The 17,713-nt window shown below is 37.8% G+C and overlaps 1 protein-coding gene across 1 annotated transcript in view; it reads left to right on the top strand.

Moving 5' to 3' along the window:
• Positions 1 to 17,713, top strand: part of USH2A (usherin) — a 991,863-nt gene that overhangs the window by 920,293 nt on the left and 53,857 nt on the right. Inside the window, exon 63 of the mRNA XM_036755334.1 lies at positions 6,185 to 6,506. Coding sequence (XP_036611229.1) covers positions 6,185 to 6,506 — 322 coding nt within the window. The remainder of the gene's footprint in view (positions 1 to 6,184; positions 6,507 to 17,713) is intronic.

Below are 17,713 nucleotides of genomic sequence, written 5' to 3'. Positions count from 1 at the left end.
CTGGGTTTTGTCATGAGGTTTTTATGCCTTAATAGATGATCATTTTTGTGAAGGTGCCATGTATAGCTGAGAAAAAGGTATATTCCTTTCTATTCCCATTCAACCCTCCCTAGAGATCTATCTATTTAACTTTTCCAGAATTTTATTCACCTCCTTAATTTTATCTTGTTTGTTCTTTTGTTAGATTAGATTATCTAGTTCTGAGAGAGGAAAGTTTAGGGCCCCCACTAGTATAGTTTTATTGTCTATTTCTTCTTGTAACTCATTTAACTTTTCTTTTAAGAATTTTGGATGATATACCATTTGGTGCATATATGTTTACTATTGACACTGTTTGTTTGTGGTACCTTTTAGCATAGTGTATTTTCCCTGATTATCTCTTTTAATTGGATCTATTTTTGCTTTTGCTTTGTTCAAGATCATGAGTGGTCCCCCTGCTTTTTTTTGTTTCAACCAAAGCATAATAAATTCTGTTCCAGCAGACTCTTATTTCTTTATTATTTCCTTATAGATCATGAATATCAAACCTTTATCATAGATATTTGCTGAAAAAAAATATTTTCCCTTTTCCATCCAAAGGACATCTATTTTTCTTTTAAATCTGGCAGTATTGATTGAGCTTACATGAAATTCTTAAAATGTTATACAATGAAAATTTTCCATTTTATCTTCTATATTCACTGGTACTCACCCTTCACTGTTGTACTGAAAGATAATTTCCTCATAGGCATGGGATTTTTGCAAGCATGATTTTGAGAGTCCAACTTTTCAGGAATTGTTCACATGCTACATGATGCTGCTAAGGGATGAGTAAAGGAATGGAGCTATTTTTCCTAAGCCTAATCTGTAAGTCTGAAGGTCTCTGGCAAATGTTTGATCTTCTTTATAGAGCAGTTAGGTGGTACAGTGGATAGAGCACCAGCCCTGGAGTCTAAAGGACCTGAGTTCAAATATGACCTCAGATACCTGCTAGCTATGTGACCCTGGGCAAGTATGACCCTGTTTGCTTCAGTTTCCTAATCTATGAAATGAGCTAGAGAAAGAAATGGCAAATCGCTCTAGTATATTTGCCAAGAAAACCTTAATTGGGGTCACAATTGAAAATGATTGAACACCACCAAATGGGGTAATTAGAATAAGTATATAGGTAAACATATTGAGGTTTTGCATTTAAACTTTAAAAATTAAGATTAATTTGAATGAGCAATTACATATCAGAGATATGCTGGCTTATACAGGGAATATTAGCTTTGAAGGGCTTCTCAGAGTAGCAAAGGATCTCAGAGGCTACCTAGTCCAACACATCACTGAAGCAGAAATTCCCTCCTTAATTTGAATCACATAAGAGATGAACAATTTGCTATCTGTTAGAAGAACCTATTCCCCTTTTAATCTGCTCTAATTGTTTGGAAGTTTTCTTTTATCATATGTTGAACTGATATCTGCTCTGAAACTTATACCCTTTGTTCCTAGTTCTGGCCTCTAGAGCCAAGCAAAACAAATCTAATCACTTTACATAGCTATTAAAATATATTTGAAGACAGCTGTTATCTTCTCAACTCTCTGTTTCAGGCTTCTTCAACTGAGTACTTTACCAGGAATGGGGAACCTGCAGCCTCGAGGCCACAATGTGACCCTCTAGGTCCTCAAGTGCAGCCCTTTGACTGAATCCAAACTTCACAGAACCAGTCCCCTTAATAAAAGGGTTTGTGCCATAAAACTTGGACTTAGTCAAAGGGCTGCACCGAAGGACCTAGAAGGCCACATGTGGCCTCAAGGTCACAGGTTCCCTTCAATTGATCCTTATGTAGCATGCTTCCAAGGTCCAGTTTCCCCTGGATAGTGTCCAGTTTGTCCATTCTCCTTAGACCCACCCCAAATGTGATGCCTAAAACTAAGTATGATGCTCCTGACTTATTCCAAACAGAGCAGAATCCAGTGGAACTAGTGTCCTAGAAACCATATGAGAGTCCACATTGTGAGTGCCATGCTTCTATTAAAGAAATCTAAGACCATATTAGTGCTTTTGACTTCCACATCGTACTAGCAACTCATATTGTTTTCAGACCATTACAATTCCCAGTTCCTTGTGACATAAACTATTTTTAGCCATGTATCTCTCATCTTGTGTTTATATAGCTATTTTTTTTAACCCAAGGGCAGAATTTGTATTCATCCATTATTTCATCTTATTATATTTCTTGGGTGTGCTAGAGCCAGATTGAGCTAGCTCATGAGAGATAATTTTTTTTTTAATTTTCAGTGTGAGCATTTACACCTTGGAAATCAACAAATGCTACAAATCAGTGCTTGGCTTACTGTTTTGTTTATTGTCTAGACTTAATAAAATGATGGAGAAAACATTACTCATGCAGTTTAAACTGGAAAGTGTGTCATGTATACTTTGCACTTTTTTTTAATTTGGAAAGCCAGTTGTTAAACATTTACCAGCCTGCCACTAAGATTCTAGTCTTTATAGGTCTCCTAGGATCTTAACTATCTTTCCTAGTGGGAGGAGAAAATGAGACTGGTGACTGCATAGCCCTCCCTCACTTAAATCCAATTCGCTTGCATTTCATGGAATCACTTCCCTGATGTCATGGTCTTCCTTGAGAACAAAAGACAAACAACAACAACCTTTCCTAGCTATGTGTCATCTAGAAATTTGAAGGTCTAGCTCCCTTTCCTGGGAGAATGACGCTCCTCTGACCATAATCCCTTAAAGTATTCTTTATTCTATCCTAAGCGTAATTTGTTCTGAGATGTATGCATGTTATACATCTAGGACCAATCCCATGGCTTCTTTTTTGTCCTTTTATTTAAGTTTTTATTGATGCCTTTCATTTTTTTTACCTCACCAAAGCTTCCCCCAGTATCCTTTCCCTTTTTCTCTGAGAAAGCCATCCTGTATGTAAAATAGTGTTTTAAAGACAAAAAAAGAGGGGAAAATAAGCATGACTGATTAGTACATTGAAAATTATTTGCAATGGGCAACACTTGTGAATTTTCTACCTCTGCAAAGGGGTAAGGACAAGGTCATGCTTGTTCTTCATAATTCTGCAACATTCACTTGATTGTGTGTATGGTTCTTTCCGTATACATTGTTGTAGTCACTGTGTATGTTGTCTTGGCTCTATGTCATACTGCATCAGAAGATGCTTTTCTGTATTTATCACATACATTATTTCTTATAACAGTCATATTCTGGTTATGACTTCTTAAAAAGAAAAAAAAGGATTAGACCATTTTATTTGTTCTGGTTTCCTGGAGCCTCTCTACCTATGCCATCCAACCCTTTGTGCTGAGTGTACTACATTCAGCACAAAGGAAGATTAGCTCTAGTTCCTATTCCCTTGCCATAAATAAGAGCTTAGCATTTACCCCACCCACGATTTAAATAATCTGCCTCCCCAGAGAGAAGAACAGTAAATAGAATTTTATGCTTAAAATATAGTAAAATGAACAGAACCACTTAAAAAAATTAAAGGTTGAAACTGTGTTGATTTCCAACCACCTCAAGTAAAATTCAGCTATTATTGTAATCTAGTGATGTGTAGATTACGTACCTCCTATAATTATCTCTGATGTATAGTGCTGTTTAAATGAAACATTCATGGTCTTTTGCACCTACTTGTGACAATTATTTAGGACTCTGTTAAATATTAAACAGTAATTAGAACTTGTGCAGGTATCTTCCAAAGATGCTCCCAATGTTTTGTGGCTCAGCTTTTATCTGCTTTAGATTCAGGGGATTCAAAAGTCTCATCTTAGTGGCAGAATTAGGCAATAGAGTTGGAAGGCAAATTTGTTTGAAAAAATTATGAAAAATCCCACGGGAGTCAGCCTGAGGCAGTGGAATTGAGAGTTGTTCTTAGAGTCGGGAAAGTTTGGAATTTAATTCCCATATCTGATTCATACTGACTGGATAACCCTTAGCAAGTTCCTGAATATCTTGGTATCCTAGGCAAGTCTCTTAAGTTGTAGAGCAGGTGTAGATTTGTATTAGCAGACAAAGTGTTTTACCAGGAGCTTTCTATACCACTTAAGTCACTGATTTACTTTTTAAAAAATCCACATCTAGCTATAAATGATTTGGGTATTCTATTTGGTTTTTTTAATTATCCATGCTAATCATTAGCCTCATTAATACAGATAGGTAAGCCAACTATATTGTGATTTTAGACTTTATTCTTAGCTGACCAAACTATACCCTCCAAAACCCAGGGACACCCATTTGCTTTCTAGGAATCTTCCCAAAAATAAGGCTATTTGTAGAAGGTAGGATTTGAACTGAGTCTTGAAGGAAGCCAGGGAAGTCAAAACGGATTAGATCAGATGAGGGGACCCAAAAAAGAGGTGGGTCAGGAGGAGGGGAGGAGGAAGGAAAGGGAACTTATATGAAGAGGTGCAAAAGAAAACAGTAATAAAAAGGATGAAAGGAAAAGTAAAGGAACAAGATAAGAGAGATAGTTCCCTTGAAGAAAACCCTTTGCAAATGCTAAAGTACTGTATAAATGCTGGCTACCATCATCATCATTAATTCCAGTCCATTAAACATTTATTAAGCAACTACTATGTGCCAGGCACTGTGCTAACCACTGAGGATACAATTACTATAAGGAAAGACAGCCCCTGCCCTCAAAGAGCTTATAATTTAAAGAGGGAAACAATTCACAAAAACAGGAAGGAAAGGGGGAGGGGAGGGGACAGGGAAGAACCCCAGGGTGCAGTCAGTGCAGCCTCTATAAGGGAAGGAATTGGGAGGAGTTTGGTACTACTCCCTCCAGTCTTCTAATCAGAGGGGAGAGAAGACTGAGAGAGGTGGTGTCAGTCACCACCATGAATTTAGAAGTGATGAGCTCACACTGGGAGAGGCATCTTAAAACCAGCCCAGGTGGCAGAAGTAATAACAATTACTCTCATTTATGTAGTTCAGTTACGTACTTTAAGTTTTGCCGAGCATATTATCTCATGTGATGCTTAACACAAACATACTGTTTTAGTAGAATGAATTCTGGATCGAGAGTCAAAGAACCTCACCTCAAATCCTACCTCTGCCATTTAGTTTTGTTTGACATAGGGCAAGTCACTTCATCCTCTAGGTCTCAATTTCTTCTGTGGAGTTAGATTATCTCTCTTGCCCTCATGCTCCAGACAATGTTATCCTCATTTTACCTGGGTTCACAAAAATTAGATGGTTTGCCTATGTTCACAAAACTAGCAAATGTTAGAAGGGTTCTGGGATTCAGCCACAGGCCTCTTCCAAATCCATATCCAGCAATCTTCCCACTAGACTACAATCAGTGTCTCTTGGAGAGAAAGAGGTACAGAAGTAAGAAAAGAACCAGTGAATATGTGACCATCAAAGAAAAAAGAGAGAGAAAGAAAGAAAATGGCAGGAAAAGGACCAAAAGGATTTTTAAAAATGAAAGGGAGAAGGAAAAGACGGTATTAGGCGAAGGCACAATAAAATAGGCAAGGCATCAGAAATAAAGCTAAGGACATAAATACCAACAAAACCATGGTTGTCAGAACGGGGGGAGGGAAAGTCCCCTGTGCATGAATAAGCCTTTCCAAGTGGCAGAAAACTAGGTAGAAGACAAAAATAATTGATTGGTTGAGTTTAACTGGAAGGCGATAAGGTGTCTCCATGATTGATAATCTAGTATGTGGTTAGGTCAACTTTGTCCCAAAAGGTCTTAGTGTGGGTGTAAGGGCTTGTTTTAAGATGTGCAGTAACAGGTGAGGGGATTTATTACCACTGAGGCCTTAGCTCCATGATGTTCCTTCATGACCTGAGCGTATTCCTGGTGAATCATTTAGCTTTAGCAGTAGAAACCCGAGCTCAGAAATTGTCATATAGTCCATGAGACCTCAGACTTTATTGCTTTCCTATGACATTCATTGTAAAATTCTATCCTGTAGGGTCCAAGAATTCTTGGACTAGACTAAAATTTCAGAGGTCATATGATCCGTCCCCCTGTGCCTAACAACACAGATAGGTAAAAACCTATTTGTCTTGAAAATCAGTAGGAAGAAATATTCCATGGGCCCTTCTAAAAAATAAAAATGGCTTTCTTGTTCACAGAAAAGACCTGAGGATAGAGAATAATAATTTTTTTATTTTCATTTTCTCTGTGTGGTTCTGCTATTATTCACTGAGTATTGACTTACGTTCCCAAAGGTATGAGATACGGATTCAAGGCTGTACATTGCTGGGATGTGCTTCAAGTGACTGGACATCCATACAAACCCTTGAAACTTCACCAATGATGCAACCTCCACCACTCTTAGAAGTGCAAATGAGTCCAAGAGGATTCCAGCCCAAAATTTCTCTTCAGTGGACTGGGCCACTTCAGCCAAATGGCAAAATTCTATATTATGAATTGTATAGAAGACGAATAACAGCTTTGCCTGGAAAATCAAGCCAAGTGCTAATATACAATGGAACATTAACCTCATTTATAGATTCTGAGCTTTTGCCTTTTACGGACTATGAGTATCAGGTAAGAAATCTAAGTTGTCTGTGGGATTCAACACATATTGAAGTGTCTATTTATAAACCCTGCTTGTATTTTACAGTGGCTTTGTTTGGATTTAGGATTTTAAGATAAATCAGAAGTGTTTACACATAGGGCAGACAAGAAAACAAAGATCATATGCACTTATACTCTTACCTTTCTCATCAATTGATCATAATCATTAATTGTGTTTAAAAGATTTAACCCAATGATATTTATTAGTCATGAAAAGATTTCACCCTTTTTTTCTTTCTACTTATGGGCTCCTCCTGATCAGTCAAGAATCACTGATTAAGGTGATTTTGGCTTAGTTAGAAACTCGCCCTTATCAAAGTTCTGATTTAAAATGCATTATTAATTACCAGACATATGATAAAATATCATTACACAAAATCGCAGAGGATCTATGCGCCCTCCCCACCCCTCACTCCGCCCCCCTCCGCCAGAATACTGCATGCAGTTCCAGTCCATACCCTTAAGAAAGACAAACTGGAGTTGTAGAAATATCTAACTAAGGCCAAGGATGTAGGGTTGCTTCTCTATGAAGTGTGTGCATTTTATACATACACACACACATGAATACACATACACACAGTTACCGCAAAAGTGAAGAAAATTGTATTGAAGTTTATGCAAGTGTAAGGGCTATTAAAAGAGTGGACACAAACTAATTCACTAAATCCCTGAAATTCAGGGGTACCCCTGGATGCTTAAAAGGGGATAGACTTTTTTCATTTTTCATCTTTGTGTTTCACTAGCCACAATCAAAGTGTCTTGCACATAGTAGGATTTTAATACATGTTCATTCAATTGTACTTCAAGGAAATACTTTCCATCACTGGTGCCATAGGCTGTCAATAAGATAGTCTCAAGAAAGATATAGATAAATTCATGAATAATAATTACATAACGAGATATGGTTGTCTAAGAATATTACCGGTATATATCTAACCTGTTGAGATTCATATAACAAACCAAGAATATCCACAAAACGGCCCTTACTTTTACTATTAGAAATCGACTACTGAGCAAAATGGAGTATTGGTCTGACTAAATATGGTAATTTTTATATTCCTGTATATAACTAGTAGTATAATTAACTAGCAGTGACAAGTGATTGGCAGGTCAGATTTCATTCAGAAAAGAAAGAGTAACCAAAATTATGAAAGAACTCAGAACGGTGACATACCTGGATAAGTTGAAGGAAGAGGGATTTTTAGCCTGGAGAAGATAAGAGCATAAAAGAATGGAAGCATTTAAGGACGATCTTATGAAAAGGGGATTATGTTTGTTTTGTTTGGCTAGGAAGACCAAAACTAGGAGCAATGTGTGCACATTGCAGAGAAGCAGATTTACTCTTGGTAAAAGAAAAAACTCCCTAGCAAAACTCTCCAAAAGTGAACTCTTTGGGAAGTAATGAGTTCCTCCTCATCACTAAAGATCTTCAAGCCCAGACTGGGTGACTGGTTTCTAGGGATAATATAGAGGGTACTCTTATCCAGTTCTAGGTTATGCTGAGTGGTATCTGAGATCCCTTCCAACTCTAAGAGTCTGTGGTACTGTTATAGTGATAATTTTGTGAAAAGCCAATATTATCTATCGTTTGTTTCCCCTAGTGAACAAAAACACACTTCTGAGGGAGCTCGATAGGGCCAGATTGAAGTGCTTGGCCTAAAATAGGGCAAACCTTTACATATATTAAATCAGTGGCTCTCATCTCACTGGTATCATGACAGAAAGTCCTTATATGAGCTAAATTCTGATTACATTCCTTGCTCTTCTTTTGTATGTGAAAGTTTTCTATGGGACAGTAAATATGAGGAAAATAACAATAAAAATAAATCTAGTTTGGCTAATGAGGTAACAAAAGGATTTCAGATTATATCTGTCTTTTGTATAAATGATTCATTCAACTCTGGTGTCATATTGCTTCCCCCTTCTAGCATCTCTTCTGTAATGTATAGGCTTAGAAAGTTGATGAGGGCACTGAGAGCTTGAGTATGATGTCACATAGAAAGTATCAGCATGAGAAGCACACCTTGGAGCCACATCATTTTGACTGAGAGGTCAGTTCTCTCTCGATCCACTACTCCATGTTGCATCCTAGATACTTGATAATAAGACACAGGACAGATAAATTTTGTTGGGCAGGAAGAAATTTGGAAAGGTCATAAGCACAAGTTACTGTGTGGGAGTAACAGTCAGTCCAAAAGCATTGAACATTTTGAAAATGACTAGACAGTTGGAATGTTGTGTGGAAAAAAAGTGTGACAAAGAAAACTTCCCCTCTTGTTTACCATTATGTCTTACTTAAAAGTTATTCTATTTGATTTATGGTTCATGGTCTAGTCAGTAGTCAATAAATATTTATTAAGTACCTACTATGTACCAGGCACTGTGCTACACACAGGGGATACAAATAAGAAAGAGAATGACAGTCCCTGCCCTCAAGGAGTTTGCAATCTAATAAGAGAAGGCAATACACAAAAAGAAGGTGAAAAGGGAGGGAGAGCACCATAGGGTACCCAGTATCCATCATATTTGTGGAGTAAAAATCAAGCAGAAGAGCTGATGGGCAATGAAGAGTTAGGTGGAAAATTCAGAGGAATCTTTGGTAGGTTTATTGTTCTTTCCATCAGTCCTCCAATCAGAGGGCAGAGGCAACTGAGGCTACTGAGGAGGTGTTGAGTATCAAAGCTGAATCAATCTCCATGATAATGAAATTCCAGGTATTGAGTTCGTCCTATTCATAGAGTAGAAACCAGACAAAGCAGCCAATGAGAAAGGAAGAGATTAGTTGGTGTATCACAAGGCTTCTTAATTTTTTTTCTGCTTGTGACCCCTTTTCATGTTTTGAGTGTTATTTAGTATTGCATGGCCTAAGGGCATGTGCTGTGCAAAGTGTACATGCTTTGTGTTCAGAACCAAGGCCACAATGAAGTTGCACAATGCAACACAGGTATGTGTTTGATTTTTAATCGAATTTTTGTCATTGCCTATCCAGAAAACTTTTACTATTGCCAAATTTTTCACAACCCCATATGGAGTTGCAATCCACAATGTAAGAAGTGCTGTTTAGAAAAAACTGTATGAATGAGAAGCCAGGATATGTTTTTATAATCATGGCTATTCAAAATATTCTTCCCTGAATATTCATGATTTTACCAACTTTATTTACCTCGCTTCACAACTGGCCTGTTGACCAGGACCTTGCCATTCCTTTTAATTATCAGCAAATATTCAAATAGTATTTTTCATGCTTGCTAAACAGTTGAGTTTGATCCTAAAGTGCAATTGTTCCTCCAAGGTAAGCTTCTTGAGAGCAGGGACCGCTTTTTTGCTCATGGCAGATGCTTAATAAATGCTCATTGAATTAAATTATTGAATAATGCCCTAGATAATTCTGTGATTGCCTAAAATAGTGAATGTTGTTTTCATATATGCCTAGGGAATAATGAAGGAAATAGCTTATATAATGGGAGAATCTGTTTGATTAAATCCTTGTGTGGTAGTATCAAGTTTATGTTATATATTTAAGATTGTTATCATTAATCTGGGTTGCTTAAGCTTAGTCATCACGAACTGGTCAGTCTACTGGTGATGAGCCTTTCTGTTCTTAGGTGGGCTGATCTTGAGAAAAAAGACTCAGTCTGTTGCCAGGGCCATATTAGAAGTCTTTCAAGTGTAATACCAGCCAGAGATTGCAATTCACAATGATAGCATTCAAAAACTCTGAGTACCCTCTATGACACAATGAGATATCAATTAGCAAGAATGACGAATGACAAGTAGATGGCCTATGTGCTCTACTGGTAGCCTTCCAATATCATGATAAGGTGAGAAAGATTAACAATAGATTGGATGGACCTTTAGTTGCATCATAATCCTTGGAGGCAACTCCTAAAGATATGAGACCAGAGATACTTTTGAGTATTTAAGTATTGCTATTTTACTTGTTCTATTATTCAAATCCTTATTTCTTTTCATAAAGACTTATTACACCTATTATAAATTATTGTTTTAAAAAAAGAATCAAAAGACCGTATAATATGACTTGTGGGCTTCAAGGAATAGATTTGAAATCTCTTTCCTCCAGTTCTAGGAAGAATCTTTTTGGGCCTCATATTACAATTTATTCATATTGGTCCTTCTAGGGACAAGGATCCTTAACTTTGAATTCATAGACCCTGAAGAGATCTGTGGATAGATTTCAGGGGGTCCATGTACTTGGATATAGAAAAAAAAAATCTTAAGTCAGGCAGAAAACAGCTAGTCTGAAACATTCAGATGATTGTCTCAGCTGAGCTCCATGCTTATAAAGATTAAGCTGGTTTTAGTTGTTGAGAATAACATTTAGTACTTGTTCTGTCTTGTTCTTATTCCTTGCAACATAACCCAAATCTTCATAAATCCAGACTAGCAAGAAAAGTAGAACAGCAAAAGCCCATGGATGTGTCTAAGTAATAGATTATCAATTTAGATGTGCTCCAAGTTAAGAAAATCAAAATGGCATATGGCAGTTCAGACTAAAAAATGAAATAAAGTTCAGAAAATTAGGGCATCATCATTAACAGTACTTAAAAATTCTTTACTATGTAAAGGGTTTTCCTACAAAGATATTAAATAGTTGCCTTAATGTACTCATAGCATGATTCAGTTAACAAAAGATTCATTTACAGCCAATGTTTCAACTAGTGCATAAAGTAAAATATATCTATGTTGAGTGAGTTTTCTTTTCCATTGGATGCACTGACACTTGAGAATAGAGTGCAGAGTTCAAAGTGGCTAAAATTTCGAACAATTCTCAGTTCATTTTCTTATGTGGAAGATTTTCTTCTCAACTCTATTCCTTTAGCAACTGTGTTCCTGTTCTAAATATTTTATAGGAACTTCTGAAATTATCAGTGATTAACTCAGTAAGCAATAGTCTTTCCATCAGACAAGAAAGAGGACCTGGGTATGTAACTATGCCTAATGAAGCTCCATTCTTTAAAAATAGGATATGAGCTAACTTTAGTCGGTCCCTCCCAGTAATTGTATGTTCTTCTTTATGTCCATTTGCTCCTTGGAATACAGTGACTCACTGAAGATATTCCAGTGTGTTCCATAGTTCTCTCTTTTCCTGAATCATGCAATTAGTGATGCAATAGCTCCTAACTCTGGCAGATTTTCTAGATCAACTCCCACTCACATTCTGGGGCTCTTAAAGGCAGAGAGGCTTCTGGTACAATCATGACTATGTGACTTATGAGAGACAGGCTCACAGGAAAGAATCCACTGACTCACTTTTGGAAAAGATCTTTGTATCTATTTTCAGTGCTTGAATTGGGGAGGCTAAAAAATTAATAGGCTAAAACTACTGTGCACTGGAAGGGGATAGAGCACAAGATTCTTTTATTAATTCAAAAGCATTTATTAAATACTTGCTATGTGCAAAGCACTGAGGTAGGTGCTGGGGGGGGAAACATAACAATCTCTGTCTTCAAGGAACTTGTATTCTATTACAATAGTCAGGAAACATTAATTAAGTGCCTACTATGTGCCAGACAGGCACCGTGCTAAGGGCTGGAGATACAAATATGAAAAAAGAAAGTCTAAATGGGGGAAGACAAAGTGCTGAAAAAAAAATTTTTTTGAGGGAGGGGACAGCAAAGTCAGTCATTAGACAATAGTGTTTTGGGGAGTGAATGCATAATGTAAGTGGTAAGATAAGAGGTTGAACCTATGGCCTGAGTGGAAAAGCTGCCAGGAAGAAAATCTGGTATAAGATTTTGTTGTTGTTTATTTTTTAAATGTGCCGGCATTTTCCCAAGGCCACAAGAAGGAATGAGTTGCGTGAACTCCTGTGTGCCTCACTAAACTGATTGCAACCCACTCAGAGGCCATGAAGGCAATAGCTTTTGGGAAGTTTATAAGATTACACGGAGGCAGCAAGGTGGCTCAGTGGATAGAGGGCCTGCCATATTGTCCGGTGCCATTGCTATTGTCCCTTTCTTGCCTGTTTTTGGTATTGGATTTGGAGAAAACCTTTTCTTAGTCTTTTTTCTTCAGAATTGTAGCAGCGTTTAAGTGGGTGGTAATCTCATGGAGGATTGTTGGCTGATGTTTAGGCTTTTGTTTGGTTAGATTTTCCACTAAGCTCTGAGACCACTTGGCTCAGGTTTTAAAATGATTTATTGATGCCGTCTGACTGGAGTTGTGTGTCTGTTCTAATTCTACTAGACTTAAGTGCTGCTACTCAGACAGAAGGCCATCAGGACAGTGCTGTGAATTGAGCTGAAAACTGGATTCTGCTGCCAGGCAAGGGTCTGGATCATGTTTTGCCAATAGGCATTTGCTTCCAACAAGAGATTGTGTGTGTGTGTGTGTGTGTGTGTATGTGTGTGTTCTCATTTTTTTGGCTTCCCATGACATCCCTGAGGACTCTATTCTTAAGCCTCTATTGTTAGCAATTTTATGTTGCCTTTGAGACAAGTTATTCATAAGAAGAGGGACTGGCTTTCACTCTTATGCTGATGAAACCCAGATTTATATTTCACTTAAGCCTGATATTGATTCTGCTGTCTCTGTGTTGGAGGCTTGTTTGTGGGACATAAAACGCTAAATGCAATGAAATTTCCCCTAGCTGAATGCAAATAAAGTGGAAACTCTGAGTCCCAAGCCATTCACAGATCTTTGAAAATGGCTCCAGGTTTCAAGGTTCATGTTGGCTAGGCACAACAATTCTGTAATTTTGGATGAACCAAAGTCCCAAACACTGACATGTTTCTATTTAATCATCATTGGCTTGTCTAGCCAGCTGAATCTCAGATTTTCTAATGGTGTTCAAGTGATCCGCAAGGAATGGGTTGACCCACTGTGAAAGATTTATAAGAGATATGACAAGAGTCTCACAGGATGAGCAGACATGGATGGTTTGTCATCTGTACTACTATAGGGAATACCTATATCTTTGAGATCACAGATCTATCTTTAAATGAAAAAGGTGAAGGGAGAATAGGGAAGGATTATTTTTCCTTTCTGCCAAAAGTTCAGTATTGTTGCTTTTCTTGTTGTTCAGTCATGTCTGACTCTTTGTGACCCCGTAAACCAAAGCACAGCAATACTGTCCAGGGAGGGTTTCCTAGAAAGACTCTGGTTTGCTATTTCTTTCTCCAGGGGATCAAAGCAAACAGAGATCAAATGACTTGCCCAGGGTCACACAGCTATTAAGTGTCCATGGCCACATTTGTACTCACATCTTCCTGACTCCAGGCTTAACATTCTGTCCACTGAGCCACCTAGATACTAAAGTATTCATAAAGATTATATTCTGTGCAAGAAGGCAACGTAACCAGCCCTCTATGTGCAAAACACTTAAACGAGCACTAGCCAGTGGAGTTGGAAGAGGCAGCAAGAATAAGGCAAGAAATTTTTTTTAATAATTTTAAAAATATAGTTTGTACCTTCAAGCTTATAAGCTATGAGCATGTAAAAAAGCACACCTGTGAAGTAATAAAGAACCCTTTTTCAAAGCAGTAATATAAATGAAAGAGCTTCCAACTGTGGCAATGGATTTCCAAGCAAAAGAAATAGAGAGTTAAATGGAGCAACAGTGTTCCAACATCCAAAAAGCCAACATGTTTAAGAATTCTTGCCCTATACAGGTCCTAATATACTTGTTAGTCAGATGTCCTGATGGGTAAGAAACCACATAGGAAACCAAAGAGCCACAGTTACTTTAGAGAATATAAAGAAAAATCCTAAACATCTCTTTGATGAAATTTCTCTCTCCTGTTTTACTAGACTGTACCTCTCCCCCCTACACACACACACACACACACACACACACACACACACGCACGCACATTGTCAAATATTGGTACCCTACAAGAAGTGTATTTACATGTATATAGGCCCTCCCACATCTCAGGAGGGTGTGTGCAGCACTGTATTTTATATCTCATTTTATTGGTAGAATTGGTTCATGGGCCTGCTAGCTTTTGGCTTGTCTGTGGTCTGTGATTATTGACAAACCACTAAGCAAATCTGAAGGTTTAAGTGGGATTGGAATTAAGTACTGGGCCTGGCACAGACTAATAACTTGTTTTCACTAAATTCTAAATAAATAGTCCTTTTTCTTCTGGCCTGGCTGGAAGCAACCACAATATTTAGTCCGTTTTGAGAATGGGAACAAAATTCAAGCATCAAAGCATCTAAATTTGTATCCTGGAAGTAAATTGACTTCAAGGACCCAGTTATAGTATTTAAGAAGATAGTTGAGACTTCTTCTTGTTTAATTGATTTATCTCTCAATGCAAAGATCTAATCATTGCTAAGATGCCTATAAGCATCTAGGAGAGTAGTGTATAGTACTCAGAAAGATGGCAGAGCACAAGAAAGGAAATAGCGTTTTCTCATGGGGGCTTTTCCACTTGTTTCACATGACTCACTAAAGAAATTTAATGATTAATAAGGTGAGGATCTAAATTATTAGAACTGGAGTGGATCTTACAAATACTCTTGTCTTATACCGTCATGTTACAAGTGAGGAAACCAAGACCTAAATTTTGGTCCTTGAGATTGTGGATGTATGTGAGTCTCCCATCTACTAAATTCATCGTGCAGATGCTTGGTTGTCAAAGAAGCAGAATTCGTAGGATTGTAATATTTAGAACTGGAAGGGCTTTAGAAGTTATCTAGTCTCCTTTTTGTGAGTAAGGGTGGCTTTGCTTGTGCCCACCTGGCTGATGGAGTGAAGTCACTGTATTCCAGGTAAGTACACAATGCACAATGATCATTTGAGGAGATAAAAAAGGAATATCAGACTCACAAGGAGTCTTTCTCTACTCCTAAATCTTCCCTTTGGCCAATCCAGCAGCTATAAACAAGTATCTAAGAGCAATCAGTCTTGCTAATGAAGAAACCACACAGAAATAGGGCTGGTTCCTGCCGCAGGCGAGAAAGGAAAAAGGCGGCCGGGACCCACCAGTGGCTACCCTGGCCATTAGGGCAAACTAAAAAATTGATACTTCCTTCTTCTCTGGCCAGCAGGACTTGGGACGTTTGACTTAAGCACCTGAAATGTTTCTTTCAACATCAGGATACAAGTTAGTAACAGGAAAACTGCTCTGGTGGGAGATAGGAAATGTGAAGATGGCTGCCATTTCTGAAATACCCATGCCTGCAGTTTACATTTCATTGCCCGTTTATACTTTAGGCAAAAAAAAAAAAAAATGTTGATAAAATGAGACTTTGCAATTAGTCTTTGATAGCTGGAGGGAGGATCCCTAAGAGCAAAGGGACCAGGATGACATGATCTAATTGAGTAATCTACACATTAAAACCAGGAGTTCTTAACCTAGGGCCAACAGATACTTGGTTCATGGATAGATTTCAGGAGGTTTGTTGATTTGGATGTTAAAAAAAATACATCTTTATTTCTATTTTCCTCTAACTGAAATTTAGCATATCCTTTAATTATGAATTTCTTAAAGAAACATTATTCTGAGAAAGGGTCCACAGACTTCACCAGACTGCCAAAGGATTTCATGACACACAAAAAATTTAAGAACCCCTATCCTAGACTAGTGAGGTGAGAGATACCTCCCACAAAGGACATAGCTGAGAGGAGAGAGCATAGTCCTCTGAAAGTTGGAGAGAGCTTGGTCATTGCCTTAGCAGACCACATGGTGTTGGTTAGGGTGCAGAGGAAGTCAGCATGAGTGATTTACCAGCATAGAGGAGCAACCAGTACTTGCTAGATATGATAACCTAATTTTACAGATGAAGAAACTTCTCAGAATAACATTTCAAATTGAGAAAAATGACTATTAATTACCTATAATTTGGGGAGATCCGGAGCTCTCCCCTTCTTCTAAAGTCCTGATTTCAAAAGGTTCAGTCTCTGGAAGGAATTACTGATAATGAGTTTAGACTTCCTTGTGGAATTAGACTAACTTTCCTAGTGGAAGCCATAGTGTTCTGCTCAGGTTTGGGTGAGGCATACATTCTTTGAATAGGTGGACCAAGGCTGGGCTGTGGTCTGAGTATAGATAGCCTGTCCTAAGGCGACAAGATGTCACTCTGAGTCCCTCATTTTGTTATAGCCCACCTCCCTTTGTGTTAACCAATCAGAGTTGATTGCCACTCCTCTTGCAAAAGAACTTATAAAACTTGAGCCCGCCTCCCACAATTGTCTTTGGTCTGAGAGGCCAAATGACTATCCTTTTATTAATTACATTCTGGCTTTATTAATAAAATGATTAATTCACCCAGAAACTTTGTCTCTCAAACCTTTTTAATCAACACAAAATACAAAGAAAAAATGCATGGGATTACAAATGAAATCAATTCTATTGAAATAAAGAGTAATTATTTTCCCATCAAGTTTATGGGATGCCCTATAGGGGTGGCAAACCTGCAGCCTCAAGGCCACATGTGGCCCTCTAGGTCCTCAAGTGTGGCCCTTTACCTGAATCCAACCTACGCCGAGAACTTTATTCTTAACTCTGTGGGGTAGTTAAGGCTAATATTATCATGCTCACTTTATAGATACGGAAACTGAGGCTTAAACATTTAACATCAAAGGTTTTCCAACAAATAAGTGTTACAGCTGAAATTTAAACCTTGTTCTCCTGACTCTATCCAACGTTCATTCTAGTATACCACACTATTTTAGTAATAGAAGCACCATTACTAAAAGAAAAAAACTAAACTAAAAAGATTGCATACTATATAGAATGACAACAGAAATCCTAAATATTAAGTATTTATGGTTATTTTTACCCTCTTCACTTACTTGAATAGAAATTACTAACACCAACAACAAACATTTATGTGCAGAATACCATGCAAGGTACTGGGAATGCAAGGAAGTATCAGTTATAGTCTCTGCCCACAGGAGACTTATATTCTAGTACTATAAAATAGGGTATGTATACAAGGTAAATAGCAATAAAGGGAAGACCACATGCTAAACTGAGACAATAACAGTAAGCTTCTCTTTGTGTCTGATTTAAATATTCCCCATTGCCACCAAAGCTAGTTTTCCTAGCATTCTCAGAGTTCATTCCGTAGAGATGCCAAAAGTGACAGAGGTGATGAAAGCTATTGTAAGAACTTTCAGAGTTCCCATCTCCTACATCTCTAAACTTGTGGCAGTGGGAAGGTGTCACATGTTTCCCTTTTTCCCACAATACACCTTCTCAGGT

The sequence above is a fragment of the Trichosurus vulpecula genome, chromosome 4, assembly GCF_011100635.1.
Source record: "Trichosurus vulpecula isolate mTriVul1 chromosome 4, mTriVul1.pri, whole genome shotgun sequence".
NCBI classification, from domain to species: domain Eukaryota; kingdom Metazoa; phylum Chordata; class Mammalia; order Diprotodontia; family Phalangeridae; genus Trichosurus; species Trichosurus vulpecula.
The sequence above is the reverse complement of the archived record's forward strand: the minus strand, read 5'-3'. Positions and strand labels throughout refer to the sequence as shown.